The sequence below is a fragment of the Echinops telfairi genome, unplaced genomic scaffold, assembly GCF_000313985.2.
Source record: "Echinops telfairi isolate 266 unplaced genomic scaffold, ASM31398v2 ScPeMD7_7469;HRSCAF=8507_1, whole genome shotgun sequence".
Lineage (NCBI taxonomy): Eukaryota > Metazoa > Chordata > Mammalia > Afrosoricida > Tenrecidae > Echinops > Echinops telfairi.
The window spans coordinates 112,741,639-112,764,380 of NW_022111373.1; the positions used below are offsets into that span (position 1 = coordinate 112,741,639).

Sequence of the window (22,742 nt, forward strand, 5' to 3'; positions counted from 1 at the left end):
TTTCTGGAGAACCCCGCTTAGGAAGAGCCACCCCTCCCCAGGCAGTTTAGTAAACACCCTGCATCTGTGGTCCTGATTCTGCAATTTGTTTAGTACGTGCCAGCAGTGTAGAGGCCAACTTTACCCTGAGCATACGGATAATTAAATGATTCATGAAACTCGTTATTGGAGGCATTACAATCATAGACCATCGAGATGGGAAAAAAACGTGAAAATATGTAATCTGAGCTTCCATTAACTGGTGGATCCCTTCCCCACCCCTTCCTCCCCAAAGGTTTAGCTCTGTTCCTTTTGTACACCCCCAAGGACAGAGAACCATGTCCGGACATAATCGGACAAGCCTCTTTGTGGAATTAGATGGCGGCAACACAGGCTTTCTCCGTTCCATGTCAGCCTCGGGAATGCGCGAGCTCAAGGCTCTCTTTTGGCTCTAGAATGAAAAGCCACGGCCCATCTTTTGTCTTCTCTTTTCCAAACTCACAAGCCCTCCGTCCATCAATGTTTCCAGGGAGTTCAAGTCCTCCTCCTATCCGGTTGCTGCCCTGAACCTGCTCCAGATTGTCCAGAGCCTCTTAGAGTATGAGCCCAGACCTGAATGTGGTCCTCTGGGACAATGAGTGCTATCGGGTAGAACAGGATTGCAATCTCCCTATTTCAGGACACTGCGCCTCTGCCAGGAATCCCGGGATAATGCATGTGGTTAAACACACATCTTCTAGCCTCCAGGGAAGAAGTTCAAACCCCAGCATGGCATTTCCGAAGATAGGCCTGGAGATCTACTTCAGAGAGGGTACCAGTCTTCCCGACCTTACACAGCACAGCTCTCCTTTGAGATACACCGGGTTGCCATGAGTTGGAATGAACTCAATACCAACTCACCACGCCATGCCTGTCTGCATGCAGCCAACAGTGGCGTTAGCCTGCTGTGACCACACGGCTTGTGTGCTGACCTTTATGAAACTCCGTGTGTTGAACCAGATGGCATGCTCACACGTGCTGCTTCTACTTGCGATGTAGCTTCTCCAACCAGTCTTCAGGTTAGCGTTTGGGATCCAACTTCAAGGCTCCTTTCTTCCTCTTAGACCTCATGTCAGTATGTTAGAGCCATGGCTCTGGCCTGTACGTGGCCCTCTAGTGCCTTTGTCCCACTTTTCCTTCCCTCCCACTATGTACATAAGCAATCTCTCTGCATCCGCACTCACTATATTTGGATTCAGGTTCCTTTTGAACTACTGGGGTCCCAACTAATGAGATTTCACTCATTAGTTTCACTCATTCTGGATCAGCGCGGCCTGGCTCTTTGTATAATACGTGCTGCCAGTGGCACGTGGAGCAGGGTGCGGGCTGGGAGGACACTGCTCGCATATACGTACAGGCTTTCTTGCTACAGTTTTTCCTCCGAGAATACAGACACCTGCCTGGTTATAATTACAGGCTTGGTTCCTTGGCAGTTGCTAATTCTACACTGTTTATTCTAAACACAGTCCTCAAATTACCCTGAGCATGGCGAAGATGTGAATACGTAGGTGATTTCTGAGTGGGCCAACAGTTCCATTACTTCGGCACTTCCTGAAACCATGGTGCCCCTCAATGGGGGAGTTGAACAGATGATGCCTGAATATTGAGCCAAGTAACCTCTCGGGGCAGTTTTCTCAGGCCGCGGGACTACAGCACCCCCTCTGACAAAGCACTCCCCATGGGTGGTGCAAACCACTGGATCACAGAGGGTTGGCGGTTCACACCCATCTGTTAGGGCCTCAGAAGAAAGCTCTGGCCATCGGTTTCCATAAAAATGACAGCTACGAAAAACCCAGGGGGCTCGGCTCTCCTGGAACACATGAGGCGGCCAGGTGAGATGTAGGTGACGACTGCACGTGGCCCTGCTAGCCACGGTCTCTTCTGCCAGAAGCCGTCTTGTGACATGCTCCAGACCCCAGCCTCTGTGCAGGTTGCGAGTCTCTCGGTCCGGAGGGAGCTCTGGGGTACATCTTAGACCCTCCTTGCTTGGATGCGACTTCAGGTAGCATCCTCTGTTTCCCCCAAGTGGATGGATGCTCTACTGAAAGACAAAAGGCACCTCTCTATCGGAGTCTCCCTTTGATGGGACCGCTTTTCTTGCTGGAGCGTTGGTAGAGGCAAGAAGACCGGCATTGGCTTTGGGGCCTCTGGGGCCTCTGGCTCTGGACCCTACATCGGGCTTGCCGTTGCCTGACCCTCTGATTGGGCCCTAACAGTGCCCAGAACCATGTGGCAGATCTCCCTAAAGTTTCTCTCGGTGTCACAGGGATTCATAGAACCTGGGAGCATCAGGGGGTATGCTCAAGAGGGGGAGTGGGGGTGGGATGGAGGGCGAAGCAGGGGATGGAGCGGGATAGCCTCTTGGAAGAGCTGGACTTTGGGGACATCTCTAATCCCCAGCCCCTTGGGACGACAAAAACCAAACTCACTGCCATCATGTTGATTCTGACTCACAGTGCCGCTAGAGGGCAGGGTCGATCTGCCTGGAGACGGTAACTCTTCACAGAAGCAGAAAGCCCCCTCTTTCTCCTGAGGTGCAGCTCGCCCAACTCATAATCACTAACACCACCTGAGGCCATGCCAACTCATAGGGACCCTGGAGGACCGGGTAGAACTTTCCCAGGAGATTCTGACACTGTCGCTGTTGCCCGGAGTAGAAAATCCTGTCTTTCTCCCTTGAAGACGCTAGTGGTTTCAAACGACTGACCTTTTGGATCACAGTCCAACGCGTAACCACTACACCATTGGGGCTCATTGAGACGGAAATGGGATTCATTTTTCCTAAAAGAAATGACTCCCACATCGGGAGTCAGCATTGACCCCATGGCTATGTTTGTTTGTTTCCCGGTTCTTCCTCCTTGTCCCTCAGCTGTGGTGTCCTTGTGGAAAGAGAGCACATCTTGCGGTGCAAGGCCCATGGATCTGTCCGCTCCCCACATGGATGCTTACAGACTTCTCGGGTGGGGCTGGGATGGAGGTGGGTCCAGGAAGCCCACCTCAAGTGTCAAGCCCAAGCAGGCGCAGAGCCAGGCGGACTTGCATGGGGTTTTGCCCTGAAAGACAGGCCTCCACCCAGTGCATCCAGCTCTCCACAGAGTGGCCCTCGGTACCTTGGTGGGTGCTATGTGATGTGTGTCAGGGGTGGGGGGAGGGAGGCTCTGGCACTCACCTGGGACTGGCCCGTCACCGGGGTGCAATTGTTCACCTGTAGCAGTCCGTTCAGCCCATCTCTGTAGAGCATGACTGTGTGCCAGGCCCCCAGCTTGATTTTGGTCTCGCTGGTGAGGATGGCCACCCCAGTTCCACAATTAAACCTGTGCGGGAGGAAATAACAGGAAGGCTCTTTGGTCAACTGGCGCGTGAGGGGTTTCAATGCCATCAGCATTGCTTTTGAGGGAGGTGGCTTCTTTCTGAGCCAATCTGTTCGGAGTTCCATGGTCTGATACCCGGATTTTGACACCTGGTAGGACTAGCCCTGTCTTCACTGAGGTAGTCAGGCCCTCAACGTGACAATCTGCACATAAAAACCCTCAGGATCACAGCCATCAGGGCAACTCTGACTCGCAGCGGCCCGATAGGAGAGCAGAACTACCCTAATGGGTTTCCGAGCCTGTAAATCTTTATGGGAGTAGAGTCTCTTCTTTGTTCCTGGGAGCAGCTGGGGGGTTTGAACTGCTGACTTTGCAATGAGCAACCCAGCGTGAAACTCACTACACCACCACAACACTTCAGAAACTTCCCCTGTGGGGCCTTCTTCAGCCTAATGTTCCCTCCGGCTTAGGGAATGATGCGTGGCCCTGGCCCCCCTTCTCCCTTTCTGCGATGGCCAGGTTCTTGAAGCAGCTCCAGATTGCAACAGATTAGACCACACATCATTCTGCTCTCAGCGAATTCTCTGGGGACGTTCCCCAACTCCCAAGTGGCCGGCTTAGCGATATTACTAAAACGTGAAAAGCCCAGGGTTCGTGCTCCTCTTGGCAAGCAGGGGGAGCCGCCATCTGGGCTCTGCTGGGCCCAGATGCAGCCTGTGGTCTCCGGGGGGAGCCGGGGGCGGGGCACCAGAGGCACACTTTCATGCCGTGGCACTGCCCTACTTCATTCCCAACTTCGGGACAGCCCAGAAGTATCTACTGCTCACTGTGCCTGACCTGGGGACCTTCCATCTTCCCAGTCAACTTGCCAACAGCCTCCACACCACTTCCCCATGGGGTCTGTGGGGAAGGACCCATGGATGGAATGATCCTTCTGAGGGCCTGCATCGTCTGCTGCCCACTGTGGAGGGGCTGCCTGTCTTGGCTGCAGCCCCTCATTGGAGTGAGGTGGGGTCAGAATCACTCGCTGGGGCTGGAGACTTGCTCTCAGCCACTAAAAGGTCCTAGAGGCCAAAGGGTTATGCGCTTGGTTGTTATGGCAGCTCCAGCCTACCCAGTGCCTCTCGGGGGACAGATCTGGAGCTGTGTCCCAAGGAAGACAGCAGCCTAGAAAACCGTACGCAGCTCTGCTCTCTCCCCTGCTCCCTGGCGGCATGACGAACCGGAATGCTGAGTGCTGAACAACGGCAGCAGCTAGCCCCTTCCCACCATGGCCTTGGTGGGATCCTTCACAAGGTTGGAGCCACGGCCCCGGGTCCTGGTGGCCAGCATACACTGTCCAGGAATCAAAGAACTGAGCCAAGAATGGCGGTGTTGTTTCGAGGTCAAGGGGGATGGTCACTAGTCTTCTCCGACTTAGCCAAAAGCACCTGACGTGTGTGTGTGTGTGTGTGTGTGTGTGTGTGTGTGTGTGTGTGTGTGTGCTGGCGATCATAATCAAAGGAGAGTCCATAAAGACCCATGCTGACTGAGTGCACACTATGGGTCAGGCTTTGCTCTCAGCATTTCGTTCTGATTATCATTAACTCATACAGGAACTCTGGCAGTGCCATGGTTCACCAACTCCACCAGTCCTGCTAACCTAAAAGGGGCAGTTGGGACCCACTAGCCACTCCCGGGGAGACAGATGTGACCGTCCATCTCCATCAGGTTCCGAGCCTTGGAAACCCTGAGAGCCGATTCAACTCTGACCTACACGGTTATAATAAGTTAGAATCAACTAATGGCAGGGCTTTTAATGAACTAACTCTCACAGTAGCCCTCGGAAGAACAGCAGGGGAGGGGAGGGGATTTGCAAAAGGCCAGGCAGTGGCTAACTGCTTCCATTGGTTCGCCATGGAGAAAGACAAGGCTGGTCTTGACTTGCTGTTCTCAACTACCTATGCCTCGGGTCTGGCAGCACAATGGTTAAGCACATGACTGTTAACTGAAAGGTTGAGGGTTTGAATCCACTCAGTGGCTTCTCAGGAAGGAAACCAAGAAACCAAACTCACCTGCCATTGAGTCAAGGCCGACTCACAGCAATCCTATAGAATTAGGGTAAAACGGAGACGATAACTCTTTACGGGAGTGGAAAGCCTCATCTGGTGGTTTCAAACTGCTGACCTTGAGACGAGCAGCCCAGCTCATAGAGGCCTGGTGATCTGCTCCAGTAGACACTGCAGCCTACAAAGCCCCACGGGGCAGTACTACTCTGTCACATGAAGTCTACATGTCAGTATCAAACAAACAACAAAACAACACCCACTAACAACAACAAGTCTCCCTGGTGGTGATGAAAACAGACTCCCGCTTCCAGAAACACACACAGGAGCTATGGGTGGTTTCCAAAACTGTGGGGGGGAAGAGCTGACCAGGGCAGAGAGGAGGAGACAAATCTTCCCCTACAGACTCATGGGGAGATGAGGATGGAGACCGAGTCTCTGTCACCCCTTCCCCTCTGTCCGCCAGGCTTGCAGTTATCTTTGCCACAGGGTTGAGGGGAGGTCCCCAGCCCTTTTCTTGTCACATCCACTAAAAGGCCAGGAGAGAAGAGATGCTATCTCTTCGGCTCGATGCTCCATCCTCAGCCCCTAGAAGACTGCACTATACTGTAGAAAAAAGTCCCTGTAGCAAAATTTGCTGCTGAGTATTTTTTGAGGGCACTGCTAACTGGAAGGGTGAGAGTTGGTGGTCACCAGGGGCTCTGTGGAATAAAGATGAGTCTTTCTCCTCCCGGAAATAAAGAGTGACAGTCTCAGAAAGCCCTCTGCCCTTCAGGGTCGCCAGGAGTCAGAATGGACCGGATGGCAGTGAGTTGGGGTCGACATGTGGCAACCCCATGTGGAACAGGGTAGAAGAGCTCCACAGGGCTCTCGCGGCTGTGATCGCTCAAAACCAGATCGCCACACCTCTCTTCCAACGCTTCTGGGCAGATCAATATCACCAACCTTTGGCGTAGCAGCGCAGTCCAATACGCAAATCAATAAACCAAATACACTGCCACGAGTCCATTCCAGCTCATAGTGACCCTCTCTAGAATCTCCAGGGCTGAAAACCTTTATGGGAGCATGGCAGCCTCATCTTTATCCCTTGGAGCTGCTGGCTGGCTTGAACCTCCAGACAGTCCCTACAGCCCCATGAGAGCTCACGCCAGGACTGTTTAATGTCTGGTGACAACATTCCATTGATTATTTATTAACTACTGCTACTCCAGTGTTAGCAGATCTGCATTCCCCCCGATTCGTTTTGTTCCATTGCCTATAGGAATCCGTCCCACATATGGCATATTTGCAGCACGGAAATAAACTGGAGACTAGTCTGAGGTACCCGCGGGCTCTGGCAGGAGTTACCTGAACTGGAGCGTGCGCCGGATGATGGCCAGGGACATGAAGTCCCCGCGCCCCTGCTCGTTCTCGCCGCAGTAGAGCAGCAGGCCATCCTCCGCTTCCGCCTGTTGGCACACAAACGGGAGCCACGTGAACAAGGAGCACCTTCTCGTCCATAAAGTACATCTGGAAACACCACAAGCACGAGCCTCGAGCATTCTCCCTCTGGAGTCACAGCCACCAAGGCAAGAGCAGGGATGCCACGTCAGTCGCAGGGACCCAGACCCATTTCATTTGCAAGAAGCAGATGGCTGCCATCTGCGGAGCGTGAGGTGTGGTGGCGAGGGGCGAGGAAGGCAGCCCCGTGACTGACCTGCTCTTTACTTACTTCCCTTTGTGGCTCCATTTGCGGTGTTTCTGGAAAGAAGGCTAGCAGCACAGAGAGGATGCGTGCCCCCATGCCCATCAGAATCTCTTCTCATCAAAGGGCGTTCCTCTCCGCCCCACTCACCATTCTTCTTCTTTTTACTTCCCATTCCAGAGGAACGCTATTTCTAGACTATCTTTTGGATACTCAGCACTGTGGCCATGGCCTCCCGATGAACCTGTTTCCAAATTGTTGTGGTCTGAGATGCCTGACAGCATCGTTTGAACCGAAAGACATCGATTCCTTTCGGATTTGCAGGAGATTCGGGTCCCAGAGCATCCATGAAGCCCCCGCTACACGCCAGGGTTGGATAAAGTATTTTTTATTCTCTTTGTTCAGTAACAGTTTTTCAATGAGAAACAGACATTTGGGTTCCTTTTTAAAAGGTTTTGAAATGGGGAACCCATAGTTCTTCTAGTACTCTGGTCGAGGAGGGGTCATTATCATGAATAATACGTTCTAGGATCCCTAGGTTCTCACTGAAACCTTCACGCCACTAACATCACACATACCCCCTGGCCTTGAATATCACACCCACTGCTGGTACCTTGAATAATGAGCATCTCTCTCCCGCTAGCTTGTCAATGGCTTACGGGCAATCTAGATTCATATTGACCTTGGACCACCCCCTGCGACCTCTCCCCCTCCCTTTTAGTAGGTATCTAATAAGTATTCTTATTAAACAACCAATCACTCTTACCCTAAATTCAAGAGTAACTTGAAATGCCTGATAGGAATTCTTCAGAGGTTCAAAGGTTACATAGGAATGGCCAAAGAACTGAGGATACTGGATGGCAATATCTGAAAAGACACACAAAGACACTTTCAACCGACGGCTGCTTCTTCACATCTTCCAAAGCAAAAATCAATATACATGCTGCCTGGATGCCATCAAGTCAAAAGCCTTGACGATCTCTTAAGCCTCATTTGCTCGCCCTCGCTTTTACATCTTCTCTTCTGATTCTTTGAGACTTTGAGCCTCTGAAATTATTTGAAGGAAGCTGGATCTTTGGAGATGGCTACTGGCTTCCCTGGAAAGAAATCAATAACTTCACGAGGAATGATAACCATTTTGCCAGCCGTACTTCTGTGTCCAATTACTATCATTTTAGCCCTTCGTGCCCATGTTTCAGCTGATTTTTCTTTGTAGAGATGAGATAACAGGACAGCCCACTTCTCCCAAGTGCTGTCGGGAGAATTCAATGTCCCTTTCAATAGTATGACAAGGTTGGTGAACAGAGAAATTGGGCTGCTGCCTAATTACAGGCGTGAGCTTCCTCATGATTTGTCAATTATCCAATTTCAGGAGACTAGTCCCTGGACACAGATATCATGCTTGCTAAAGGAGAGGCGCAGTGACAAAGAGGAAGGCCCTAAACACGCGGTTTGACACGGTGGCCAAAACAGTGGGCTGGAACAGAGAACAACTGGGAGGCTGTGCAGGGGGGTGTAGCACTGTTGTGTGGAGATCAGGACTCTATGAGTTGCAGCCGACTTGAAGGCACCTAACAACACACAACACATTTAAGGCGTGATACTTGGAAGAAGAACTTCATCTTAGAAAGGGACTTGGGGTTGTTGTTAGGGGCCCTTGACTCAATTCCAACTCATCGTGACCCAAGGTTTCAAAGAGATAGCCCCCTGGTGGGGGTTTCTTATCTGCAATCATTTATGAGAGTAGATCATAGACCTTTCTCCTGCAGGGCCGATTGAAGTCAACAACCTTTCAGTTGCCAACCAAGTGCCTAACAGTTGCACGTTGAAGGCCCCTAGAATGAGGTACGTTTGGACCACCCATGTGCACTCCGGCTCCCAGTGGAGCCAACCCAATGCCATTCTCTCTGTCCCCACGCAGCCTACCTTCTGAGCAGCTCTCGCCCCCTTTGCCCAGGTTGCAGTGGCATCGTGAGCTCCCCCAGGTGTAGTCATTGACACAGAAGCTGTCCGCCGTGCACATGGCTTCATCACAAGGCATGTCAAAGAGCCTGGGCATCAGCGCCAGACCACCCTTCCCCTTTCTCTCGACGGGCGTGGTGTGCGGAGCCACGGGAATCGTGGGGAGCGATGCCGAGGTCGGGGCGGCAAGCCTTGTAAAGGTCTTTGGATTAGATCTGGAGGCCATCTTGGTTCCCACCTCAGGGTTCCGATGCTCCCCTTTGGTAGCAGGAAGTGGCTTGACCTAAAGCAGCAAAGGCAGAGGGGTCAGGATGAGCCCAGGATGCAGTCATCACATGGTGTGTGCACGATGCCTCGTCTTTGAACACATGGTTACTCGCTGTAACCCCCCTGGGATGTACACAGGGATGACAGCACTGACCTAGATTTGTGGGTGGAGCTCGGGGAGCACAGGGACGGTGAGTACCTTGTCCATGTTACTCAGAAAATCAACAGTCAAGCTGATACGACCTGATTTATGGGTAGTAGAAGACATTATTTTGTCTCGGACTCACTCCCTTGTAATAGCTCGTCTCAGAAGAATGTCACTTGGTGGGCAGTCAAAAGACGTTTCTGCCAGAGTGTGAAGCCAACAGGCAGAGGCTGTCTATGTCCCAGCCACGTGGTCAGTGCTCAGTACTTCTAATTTGTGGTCACCTGGAGCCTAACGCTCAGAGGAACTAAATACACGTCTAACACAAATGGGCCAGGTTAAGTTTTACGTGAAACGTTCTTGGGCCGTTGACGGAATTGCCTTGTCCAAGAAGAGAACAAAGAACACTGTGGATTAAGAGCAAAGCAGTCCGTTACCTCCTCAAAGGAAATATCCAGGTCTAAGACGTCTTCAAAGCCGTCTTCATCATCACTGATGCCCGTGTCGGTGATATAGTGGGGTCCAGCCTGGCCACTTCCTGTCTCCTGGGCACCTTTCCAAGAAGAGCAGCACACCTCTGTCAATGCATGCCCTTCCTCCAGGGTCTGCCCCCCTCCCCACACCCGCCATGCAGAGCTGTGCGGCTGGCTCCCAATGGAAATGCACCAGGAGTGCAACACAAAAGAGGAAGCATAAATGGCCACAAAATATGGGGGAGAAACTGTTTACTCTCTCAGGTAATCAAGAAAATGGCAATGGAAACTACAAAGACCAGCCATTTCAGTGGGAAAAATGTGAAGTTAAACAATATGGCAATATTGCCCAGGATGGGCTCAGTGGAAACCCTTGAGCCCTGATATTAGACCTGTAAATGGATACTTAGAAAAACACTCAGAAATACTTAACAAAGTAGAAAAAGCCAGTAGTTCCACCCCCAATTTAAACAACCTGAGACACTCTTGCAAAGGTATAACCTGAAAGCGAAACACCTTCATATATGTATGGTAAGAGTAAAAATACACACCTGCTATTTGTAGTCAAGCATATCCTGAATATGCATCAACACAAAAATGGGTTTGTGAATTATAATATGTCCATTAAAAACAAAAGCAAACAAATGCACTGCCATCGAGTCCATCCGATAGGACAGGGTCGAACTACCCACTGTGATTTTCTGAGACTGTAACTGTTTACGGAATTAGAAAACCCCATCTGGGAGAACAATAAAATCCAAAACCAAGTTCACTGCTATCGAAGCCGTGTTGCCCTACATGGCCCGGTTGTAAGTCTTTAAGGTCGTAGAAAGCCCTGCCTTTCCCTGGGGAGCAGCTGGTGGTTTCAAACGGCTGACCTTTCAGTTAGCAAACCAGCTCGTAACCACTACACCACCAGGGCTCCCTGGGGAACCATGTGGCAAGCAAACGAACAAGAATGTAATGCATCAACATGGATTAATACACATGATATCATGCGAAAAGAATGCAAGTTGCAAAAGAAGACATTCAGTTGGCTAGCGTTCAGAGGCAACTCAACGTTCATTGCACTCTTGAAGACTGCGCTCGGGGAGGGCTGTCGGTGAAGCATTGGGTTGACCGCTGACTGCAAGGTCAGTCGTTCAAACACCGCAGCTGCTCTCGGGAGCTGGCTGTTCTCACGAAGATGAAGTTTCGGAAGCCCTGGAGAGGGTTGCTACCAGTCAGAATTGACTTGATAACACAAGGGTTGAAGATACATATACATTGGTGGTTCAAACCCACCAGTGGGAGAGAACAATGAGGCCATCTTTGCTGCCAGCAACATTCCTGTCTCCGAAGGCCTGGGGCAGTTCTGCTCTGTCCTCTGACGTCACCATGATTTAGCATCGACTTCATGGTAGGGCACTGGATTTGGTCTTTGGACAATAGAATCTTTACGAACTGGAAGGGAGAGTGAGAAAACCATCTCTTCAGGAAATAAAATACAGGCCTTCGCCCTTTGGCGGACAGCCAGGCTAGCATTTTTACTCAGCGGTCACCCAGAAAGGCGACCGATCCAAACAGCACTGAGTTAGGCTTAGAACAGGAAGTTCTCCACCAGGAGGTGGCACCCTTTAAAAAGGCTGTCCCATAGTGTCCCCTTTCCTCCCAGAGGGTTTAGGCAGGCTCAGGGACTAGCTGCCTCCTCGTAACAGAGCCAGCCAGGCACAGCCTTTGGGGCAGTAGCAACGCTGGCTATGCTAAGGGATTTTTTTTTTTTTTGGCGGGGGTAGATTATTGATGCCCATCACTCATTTAGCATCCTGTGTTTGGACCATGGGTGAAAAGTAAAACGACGCTGAAATATATACCAAACTCAAAGACATTCTGCTTTCAGAGTAAGCTAAGCCAAACACCTCCCATAAACACATCCCCTTCTCTAAGCAAATGCAAATGGCTGAGGAAAATGACAGAAAGGCAGGCGGGGTGCAGGGTGGGCGTAGCTGTTTCAGAGGCATGCAAGGACTGCTCTTTGCTGCATTGGCTGGAAAACCTCCTCCAGGACTGGGAAGAGAGAAATGAGCCAACAGGTGATGGGGAGACGGGCTGCAATGAACTCACGTCTTGGTGGACATGAACGAACCCACAGGAGGTAGCACGCTCACCACCTCCACACCAATCCCTCACAATCCTGCATGCATATTCTTGAAAACCACCTGTGCCCGGTGTTTTCTCACCAATGCCAGAAGGCCTAAGAAGATAGCTCCCACCTCTCTGGTCTCCCTTCCACGCCGTATCTTTCACTTTCTCCCTCCCTGCCTCTCTTTCCTCCGTGGCTTTCTTCTTCTCTCTGACCCATTGCCTCTCTCCATTTGCATCTCTGTCTCCAATAAGCAGAGATGGATTTCAGAGGAAAGAGTCCGTACAGCAATGGAAGGACCCTAGAACCCATACAGGAAGAAAGATGGCCTCTCTACTTCTATGTTCTCCCTTGCCCTGTGTATTTTTAGCAATGCCAAGTTTCTCTTCCTAAAACATATGATCATCTTTTGATATCTTTTCTGGGAAAAAAGTTTAAAAACCAAACGAAAAACCCGATTGTCCATCACTGCCTACAAGATATATTCTAGGGTCTTTGGTCCAGAGCTCTGGGAACATCTCTTTCTCCCCATCATGGAATTGTTTATATCCTCATCAACCTGCTGTGGCTTAAGAAGTACCGTTGGGTCCTGAACTAAAAGATTTCTAAGGTTTACAATAACCCCGTTAGGTCAGTAGACTTAACCCCACTGTAGAGATAAGTAAACTGAAGCAGAGGGAGATTAAGGGATAGATCTACAATCACAGTGTTCACAACTGGCCAAGCCGAACAATCTCTGTCTTGTGCAATAAGCCCAGCTCATAGGGGCTCCAGTGGCATAGTGGTTATGATTGTGCTGCTAACTAAAAGGTCAGGAGATCGAAACCGCCAGCTACTCTGCATGAGAAAGACGGCCTTTCTAGTCCTGTCAAGAGCACCTGTCTCGAAAACTCACAGGGGCAGCTCTACTCTGTCCTAGAGGGTCGCTATGAGCCATCACTGACTCGATGGCAGGGAGATACTAAGTTTCATTGTCAGTAGGAAAGCAGTGAGCAGAGAGGGCCCAGCACACTGTGACTCCCGGAACTGGAACGAAAACGCATGTCCCTTGCTTCCTCACAGGCCCACCACCTCAGAGCTCAAGCCCACAGCTTACGATGCTCTTTCTAAGTGAGCACAGAGTACATGGTCCAAACCAGTGATAAGAATTCTCCCACTAGCCTGGGGTTATTGTAATTAGAGTGCATAACTTATCTCTTTTTACTTGGCATTTTGTTAATTAGGAAAAGGGAGCATTAAAAAGGGGACGTTTATTATCATCATAATAGCCTAACCACTGAGTGCCTGCAAAACAAGCTCCGGAGTAAGCAAGAAAAAAACCCTAGTCTGAAAAATACCGCTGTCTGTGACTCCAGGAAGGGGTGCTGTTTGTTTTAGAAAGGCCTCGCATACGGGTTTGCACACGGCATCCCCGGCTTTCTATAGATGATGCGTTTCTCTGTCCTATCAATACGGTGTCCTTGGCGAACATCCCAGGTCACAGACCCCAAGTGATGAGGAGAAGAATGCAAATAGCTCTGTGGCCTTAGGCAAATCACCCGATCTCGCTGGCTTCATACTTTCCAGGAAAACAAGAAGTGGGATTAGATTTGGTGACCTGTGAAGTCCTTTCCAACATTAACATCATGTGACTCCCAAGTGCCCACTTTTGACGTAGACTATCGTGGGCATCTGTTATGCATCAGACAAAAGGCTTGAACAAGACACAACGAGGGAATTCTAATTTCTGGTTTCCTTCTTCTTCTTCTTAAGTGAATGAAAGAGACAAACAAAGGTGTTCAGCGGGGAGCTTGGTGCTTTGGGGATTGTAGCTGCCTGTTCAATACCATGACAGGACAGGAGCTGCGATTCCTCTTCATTTATCAGAAATGACTTCCATTCAAAAGGTTGTAGGGTTGTTTTGTTGTTGTTGTTTTGAGTCCCTTCTCTTCATAGCTCATAATCAGTGAAGGCATGCTCATTCCCCACCCTGCGGTTCCACGCATTTTTGCCTACCAAAGAAGAGAGTCACATAGTTCCTGTGTTGAAGCCCTGGGCCCACAATACTGACCTGAGTGAAACTGATGTGTGACAGGAGTCTCTGGCCGGCATGAACAGTGAAGCACGTGGCTGCTCACCTGAAGGATGGCCCGAGGCACCTGGGGGAAATGTCCGGAGATCCGCTTCCAAAAGATCAGCCCTTAACAGCCCTGAGAGGCACCGTTCTCCTCTCATGCCTGTGGGGTGGCCATGAGTCAGGACTGATGACTTGACCACTGATCTTAGAATCTATCAAAGGACCCGAAGGAGAGGATGCTGGAGGAATCTGGTCCCTTGTGGCTTCCCTAGATTATTAGCCCAAACAGTCTGACTGCTCTGGGCACCTAAACTTGCCTTCCCGTGGGCAGGTCCGAGTCTAGATGGGAGGATGGGAGTTAGCAAGCCCATTGGGGCTCCGATAGTAAGCTGTGTATTCGGACCCAGCTTGTCTTAGCAATAGAGTACTTTGTTCTTCAGCTGTTGAGCCTTGCCATGTTTCTTTGTTAATTCAGGAAATGGAGGAAGAGTGGAAGAGCTGTTGATCGGGTCTCCTCAAACCCCAAACACTCACCAGGAGAAGAACGGTTGCAGAGCCAGGGTTTCCCACGAGGGAACGGGTATTGGTTAATCAGATGAAACCATGACAGGCCATCCCTGCAACCGGAGTCCCTTCAAAGGCTTCCCAAGACCTTTCATGACTTGGTCCGATTCCATCCAGGTGCATCTCATCATCCAAGCACTCCATGCGTTCTTCTGCCTCGGGGACTTTCCATACGCCATTGCCCATGCTTTGAAATCTTCTCCTTCTCGACCCATGCCTTGTCTTTTACGTCTTTTCTTTTCTTCTCTTCTTTTTTTTAAGTGAAAGATCATTTTATTGGGGACTCTTACAACTCCTGTTACAATCCATCCAACAGGCGAATTTGTACATATGTTGCCTTCATTCTTTTCTAAACATTCACTTTCTATTGAGCCCTTGGTATCAGTCCCTCTTCCCCAACCCCCTCATCACCCCTTGATAGATTATACATTGTTATTATTTTCATATCTCACACCGACTGCTGTCTCCCTTCCCCCATGTTTTCTATTGGTCTTCCCCCTGCAGAGGGGTGTATGGTTAATGTGTGGATCATTATGAATTTCGTTTCTCTTCTGCTCAAAATCACCTTCTGAGGAAAGTCTTCCCTGCACCCCAGATGGGGTTGGGTGCCCTTCCTGTGTCTTCTCCTGCGCAGCCCTTGTTCGTTTAGGGCAGTTTATGTCATGAGATATTTCATAGACGTGACTCAACCACCAGATTGTAAACGTATTGAGGATTGTGGCTCTATTTTGGTTTCTACTGTGACCCAGTGGGACACACCATATGCAGCGTCTGGCACACTGTAGGAACTGACAGAACGCATGGCAACTATAAAGAGTGAACGTCTGGAAGAATTTAGACATAATAAAAATACATGACGGAACCCTCATCTTAGTCTTTAACAGCAAAAGACTAGGGACAAGAAGAGCCATAGAGAGAATTTGAAAGCTGTTAATAGTCCTTTGCAGGATCTTGAGGGAACTATTTTTGCAACATTAAAGAATCTACACTCAGGGTCCTATGAGGACTGGTGTTCCAGATGGCTCTTTGTCTGATGTCACTTTGACCTTGGCTATATATATAGTCAAAGGACAGTCAGCCCTGCCACCGAGGCCAAGGTTGCTGAACCAGTATCCATGTCTAAGACAACGAGAACCACATCTGGACCAATCCTGGCTAGTGTGAACATCTACCCAAAGCGATGTTTCACACAGGAGGGTAATTCAAATATTCCAACCCCAATCTATCCCCCTTGCTGGCTTCAGTTGTAGATACTACAGAAGCTTAATACCAGATTTCTCAGCCTTCTTTTCATGTAGAGGCAGCCATATAAGAATTTGAGTGGATATGACACAAATGAAAATGTGTGGAAACATCCTTAGTTGTCTATTGCCGTCATAACAAAATATATCACAAATATTGTTTTAAAGAAAAGAAATTTATTGCCACACAGTTCAAAAGACTATAGAAGCCCAAATTCAGGGTGTGACAATAGAAGGAGGTCCTTTATGCAGTTCAATGTCTAGTAACTGTTAGCAACCCTTGGTGTTCCTGGGCTTGTAGATACATCTGTCTCTACGCCACTTTTCCTCTTGCCCTGTGAAAGCCTCTGTGTCTAGTTGGCTCTCTTTGTAACTCAAAAGTGTTTAGATTTAGGACCCAATGTACACTGGTAAGACCTTATTAATATGATGGAGAGAAAAAGAGCTCTTTCCGAGGGTCACATTTACGTGTACAAGGGTTAAGATTTCAACATCTTATTTATTAATTTTGTTTTGAGAGAGGGCATAATTCAATCAATAACACCTGCTTACCATGCTGCCTTTGGCAGTGAAGATGATTGGAATGGCTATAACTGCACAGCTAAATGCACTGCTAATTGAACAACTCACCAGGCTGTTTCTTGGGAACTATACCAACTGGGTACATACTGGGTGTTCGGGCACCAAGCACAGCTGTGATCCTGAAGACCATAGCATCAGTCTTGGCAGCACAGGGCCCGGGACTGGCAAGGATGCTGGCTGGCGCCTTTGCTCCTCCCTTGGCCCTGGAGAGTTGTCTGTCCTCTTTTCTTACAACCTAAGTGAACCTAACTGATTGTCAGGTATGCTTCTGTGAACATAGAAGTGGGGAGTGGGGAGATTCAACTGGTTTACCCGGTTTAGCAGAACTGAGATCTAATTTTTTGTTGACGTTGGAGAACGGGTTGTTAGAATAGCACTTGTAATCAGGGTGTAATCAGCACTTGTAATCTAAGGTGCACAGCTGCCCAACGTAGAAACCACAAATACACGTGCCGGATCCTTTTTCAATGTTAATCTGTGCAGCAGCATGTTCTAAGCACGCGTAACAATGCTCGTTTCATCCATATGAAAAAAATTAGATGGAACGATGCTTGTAGTATTTATTTATTCATTTCATAACACCCAGCACACTTTTGATGAAACACTACATTTTTATTCCCTTGCCTTTGTTACTTCAGTAAATAAACATATAACACAAAGAGAAAAAGTGTCAAACAACCAGAGTTACTCCCCAAATCACCACAAGATATCATGAGTGAATTATGCGATTCCTGAAAACGTTCAAAGAGCTAACGAGATTGTCAGCACAATTGCTGTGAGTTCAGCAGAAGCAGAAAGGAGTTTTTCAAAAATGAACATAAGATGTTCAGAGAAGAGAAGTCACCAGTTTCTAATATATTAGACACAATGACTATTGTCTAAATGGCCTGCCTCTAAAGCAGTGATTCTCAACCTTCTGAATGCTGCGACCCTTTAATACACTTCCTCGTGTTGTGTTGAGCCCCCAACCATAAAATTAATTTTGTTGCTACTTCATAACTGTAATTTTGCTACTGTTATGAACCTCACGACCCCTGTGAAAGGGTTGTTCGACCCCCAAAAGGGTTGTGACCCACAGATTGAGAACCGCTGGTCTAAAGGAATGGGATCCTACTCCTACCGTGAAAAGATGGTTAAGGATAAATCACAGCCAATGACGTTTGATAAAAGTGAAGAACATTACACGTGAGGACGCCAATCAAGAAGCAATATGAAAATACCTTAAATAACAGTTTCATTGATTGTTTGTCAGTTATTATTTGATATTTTTCATTAATATTTTAAAGTTCTTTCTTATCACATCATGTACTCTGTGTACCTCTTTCATTGTTCTTATTTGCATATCAACTGAATGAAACAATAAACTATCTTTTGGTATTTCTTTTTTTATATTTAAAATGATCACTTGGGCAGTGAACCGGTTGTTCAATTATTTGAATCCTACCACTGGAAATGGGGTGTCTGGGAGAAGGGCTCGAAGTAGTGGACATGGGCAAAAATTCTTGTTCTTCTTTTTACTCATCGTGCTTCATGAATCTCTTACTGGACCAGAGTCCAAGAATGGCATCCCAAACCCCGCTGGTTGCTAGAGATGTCATTTCAAAGCTTCTTTGACTCCTTTATCTGTATGCAGATACACAGAGGAAGCGCTAACTCTACAAAAAACCCATGGAGTATTGAAGAGCACAAAAGAGTCAATCAGCCATAGCCACTGTCTGTTTCTCCCTCAGAGCCTTCCTTCAGATAATGAGGACATGGAGATTAAGCAGATGGCCACCTGCAGACTGAGGAGATGCATAGGTAAAGCCGAATGCGAGATGGGATTGGGAATACAACACGACAACCTAAGGTCACCATGAGAAATGTCACACTTGCAATCTTCATAATTTTGGAGGATAATGAATAATAATTTGCTGGTCACATTTTGCAGCAGTAATACCTCAGAAATTGGAGGTGGGGGTGGTTAGCATACAATTTGAACAGTCAGTAAAAACATCTCTAAACCACTGAAATGAGGCTGACTTTAGTCATTTAGTGTACACAGCAGGCACTCAATAAGTACTTGTTGGATATGTGAGTGAATGACATAGTGTTCCCTAGATGAGCCACATCTTGCAAGGTGCTCTTCCCATGGAAAATGCAAAACAAATGTTTGAGGAAAGGCATATGGGATGGAGGTGGGGGTGTATAAAACATTCATGGGAAAATAGAATTAAAAAATAATGGAATGTTTTCTTGAACTTTTTGAAGCCCTGCTGTGTAGCATGTAACATAGCAAATGATCTAAGTGTCCGTCAGATTTGTCATTTTTGCTGGGAGTGTGGTAGCCATTGTCAACTGATTATCAGTGGCCTAATGCAGACAGTGTCAGGAGGCTGTAGCATGGACAAATGAACCCTCGACAGGCATATGTGCATATATTCTAGTAGACATACACACTGATACAATCTTTATGGAAGACAATTTGCTAGTACATTTTATGTGTTAGATATTTTGATTCTATGGCTCTATGATTAGGGATTTATCTAAAGAAGCTACTAAAGTGTATAAAAATGCTCAAAACAAATAAATATTTTATAAGAAGTTTAAAGCCATTGGATATATTCATAGAATGATTTCGTGTTTAGGAAACTGCGGTCTTGGGTGCTCTTCACATGTGTACTCAGGTAAAGGTTAAATTGTTGAAGAGTAAATAGGAAGTAAAACAATAAATAAAAGGTGAGTTCAATGATATAGACAGCACAGTCGCTCCAGCTCATTGGCAGGGAGTGGTAGGTAGAGGGGTTGTGGGGTCAAGTGTTTTCTGTATGGAATGAATATTCACATGCTGATGGGAATGATCCAACCCCCTCAGGACCAATAACGAGAGTAGCGATACCAGGAGAGTAAGGGAAAGGTGGGAGAGAAATGGGGAACCAATCACAATGATCTATATATAACCCCCTCCAAGGGGGACAGACACCAGAAAAGTGGGTGAAAGGAAATATCGGTTAGTGTGAGACATGAAAAAAGTAATAATAATTTATAAATTATCAAAGGTCCATGAGGGAGGGAGGGAAAAAACGAAGAGCTGATATTAAGGGCTCAAGTAGAAAGAAAATGTTATGAAAACGATGATGGAACAAATGTACAAATGTGCTTGACACAATGAATGTAAGTGTGGATTGTGATAAGAGTTAGAAGAGCCCCCAATAAAATGATTTTAAAAAAAGAAAGAAAAGAAAAGCAGAGAGGGAAAAGTTGGGTGGTCTGGAAGAGAGTAAGAGTAACTAACACAGACCTAACAGACGTACTATGGTCCCCGAGTGGCCTAGTACCACAGAGGCTCGTACTATGGTCTCCAAGTGGCCTAGTACCACAGAGGTTCAGCTCACATTTGGGAGCCAGAATCTGGAACCAGGAGGCTGAGAGGAGAAAGAGATGGGAGATGCAGCTAATCAACAGTGAGGAGGGAGACACATCCGGCTCCACCACCAGGGCAGGGTGATTGTGGCTGAGATGGCAGTGAGCCCCAGATTCCAGTGGTCCTTAAAGTGGTCCTCTGCATTTGGGCAGCAATGGTGGTTTGGGAATCTTTAAAAAAATTTTCTAATCCACAAATGGTTCAAACCAGGGATACCAGCCTGTTCATTCCTCCTCAATTCTTTGAGATCAAACACTATCTAGCATCTAAAATGTACTAGCAAATTATGATTTAACATTAAACAGTGGAATCAAAGATATGATTACAGAGCTGCTGAGTCTATCACTAAGAAACCTGTCACAGGTTGAATTGAGTGCGCCCCAAAATAGCTGTTTGAGTCTTTACCTTCCATACCTGTAAATGAGACTTTATTTCAAAATACGGTCTTGGCAGATAGAATTAGTGCACATGAAGTCATACTGGGAAAAGGTGGGACCTAATTCAAGGTGACTGTTGTCCTTCTAGAAAGAGAATGAAGGACAAGGGACAGGCACCGTGTGACAATGAAGGTAGACTTAGAGTTGTGTTGCCACAGTCATGGAACGACTGGCTCCCAGAAGGCGGACATGAGGAACGTTCCCTCCCTAGAGCCCTCACAGTGAACATGGTCCTCCAGATGCTTGCCTTTCTGGTCTCCAGAACTGAGAAAACATACATTTGGGTTGTTTTAAGCATCCACTTTATGGTCATTTGTTATGGTTGCCCTGTATTTTGACCAGAATAATAGAAACAAGATCACTAATCAAAAGTATAAAAATAAAACTTGTCTCAATTGGCAAAAATCAACCAACCAACTAAGCTGAGAACACAGTCTGAAGAGGCCAGTGTTTCAGTTAGTGTGAACTGATCTGCACCTAAATATCAACTCACAAAATGTTTGCTAGAAAACGTTTTGAGATTCAAGATTGTGATTTCTGTGTAAACTACCAGCTGGGCAGGTTAAGAAATACTTGATGCTGAAACCCAAAGCCCAGGAGGTGCTATATCTAGGTTGATTTAAAATAAAAACTCACTGCCATTTACTTGACGCTGTCTCATAACAAATATATATATATTCTGAGACTGTACATCAAGCAGGTACAGAGCGGGTACTCTCAACATTCTTCTGTGGAGGTGAGTGGATTACTGAAGGACTGGATGACATTGTAAGTGGCCAAATTCTCTACACTCATAATCACGGGGTTTGGAAGGCCGACCCTGGTGGGAAGGGGCTCTGCAGTGATGAGATGGAGAAAAATCTCCTGCTTAGGTCTGGCTATTCACTAGGCACCTGGAGGCTAGGTGTCTTTCAGAGTAATCAGCTTCTATTGTCCGTCCCACCCAAGGTGCTGCCAACTCCCTTCTGATAGGGCTCATAGACTGTTCCCCTGGAGAGAGCTCTGGGACATCCAAGGTTGAGCCGCTAATTTAACTCTAGTATCTGCTGGAGGCTTCGAAGCCCCATGATGGTATAAAGCCATTGGACAAGACACTTGTTCTCTTGACCCTGGCATTGAGAAAGGTGAGCCCCTGAGCCCGCTGCATGTCCTCCTTTTCTTCCCTCATTGCACCACCTCCCCTCTGAACCTTCAGTTGTGGGGCCAGGCCCCACAAAGGTGCTGTTGGGTTTGAACCTCTGACCTTGCAGTTAGCACTTCTATACCTAGCACACAGTGGCACCAGGGGACTTGTGAGGTCAACTTTGTGACCAACTTTGTGGCAACTCATGGTAATCCTATGCACAACGGAACAAAACACTGCCCAGGCCTGCATCGTCCTCACATGAGCCTATTGTTCTAGCCACTGGGTCAATCCATTTCATCGAAGGTCTTTCTGACTTTCTGTTTGTCATCGCCCCTATGCTTTACCAAGCACAATATCCTTCTCCTGGGATTTGTCTGTCCTGATAACATGTCTGCAGTATGTGAGACAAGGTCTCACCATCCTCACTTCCAAGGGACATTCTGGGAGCATGTCTTTCATGACTGATTTGTTTGTTTTTCCAGCAGTCCAAGGTACTTTCAACCTTCTTCCCCAGCACCATAATTCAAGTGCATCACTTCTTCTTGGGTTGTCCTTATTGAATGCTCAACTTTTGCAAACATACGAGGTCATTGAAAATACTATGACTTGGGTCAGGCCCAACTTAGTCCTCAAAGTAGCATCCTATCTCTTCAACTCTTAAAAGAGGTCATGCAGCAGATATGCCCAATGTTGTTAATAAGTCTTTCTCCAACCCTGATACCAGGGGACTTAGCATGAAATAATTACAAAGGCTTGGGATGTCCCACTATCTTCAGAGAAATTGGATGAACCAAAAAGAATTTAAATACTTTTGAAATAACACTTTAAAATATGACATGAAAGAAAAACCTATGATATTCAATTGCAGAATATGTAGTATTAGGAATTGGCGCCTAAGTAGACACAATGAATCTGTTGAAAAATTCAAAAGAACATATCAATCACCAATGTTTCTTTCCTTAGAAGGTTTTCCTGGCATCACATTTGATTATCTTTGTAGAAAACCATTAGTCAATTACAATTCAAATCGACACCAACCATCAATAGGGATCATTAAAAACACAGCCTCCCTCAACCCCCATACACATTTCCTCACTATCAAAGTCACTATTCCGTATAATGCCCATTGATGACCATAGAATGATTCATTTGATAATTTCTTCCTGTCCATGTATTCAGAAAAACATTCTCCACCGAAGTTGGTTTGAATTGCTTGGTCATACATTGAGAAATTTATGACATATTCATTTCTTTCTTATCATTGCTGTAGGGAGCTCTAAGTTCAGTGATAGTTAGGATTTAAGGA

General features: G+C 47.4%; 1 protein-coding gene across 1 annotated transcript in view; it reads right to left on the reverse strand.

Moving 5' to 3' along the window:
• Positions 1–22,742, reverse strand: part of LOC101644087 (pikachurin) — a 208,645-nt gene that overhangs the window by 31,217 nt on the left and 154,686 nt on the right. Inside the window, exons 8-12 of the mRNA XM_045285255.1 lie at positions 9,870–9,985; positions 8,985–9,303; positions 7,825–7,925; positions 6,722–6,822; positions 3,188–3,332 (exon numbers count right to left, since the gene is read on the reverse strand). Coding sequence (XP_045141190.1) covers positions 3,188–3,332; positions 6,722–6,822; positions 7,825–7,925; positions 8,985–9,303; positions 9,870–9,985 — 782 coding nt within the window. The remainder of the gene's footprint in view (positions 1–3,187; positions 3,333–6,721; positions 6,823–7,824; positions 7,926–8,984; positions 9,304–9,869; positions 9,986–22,742) is intronic.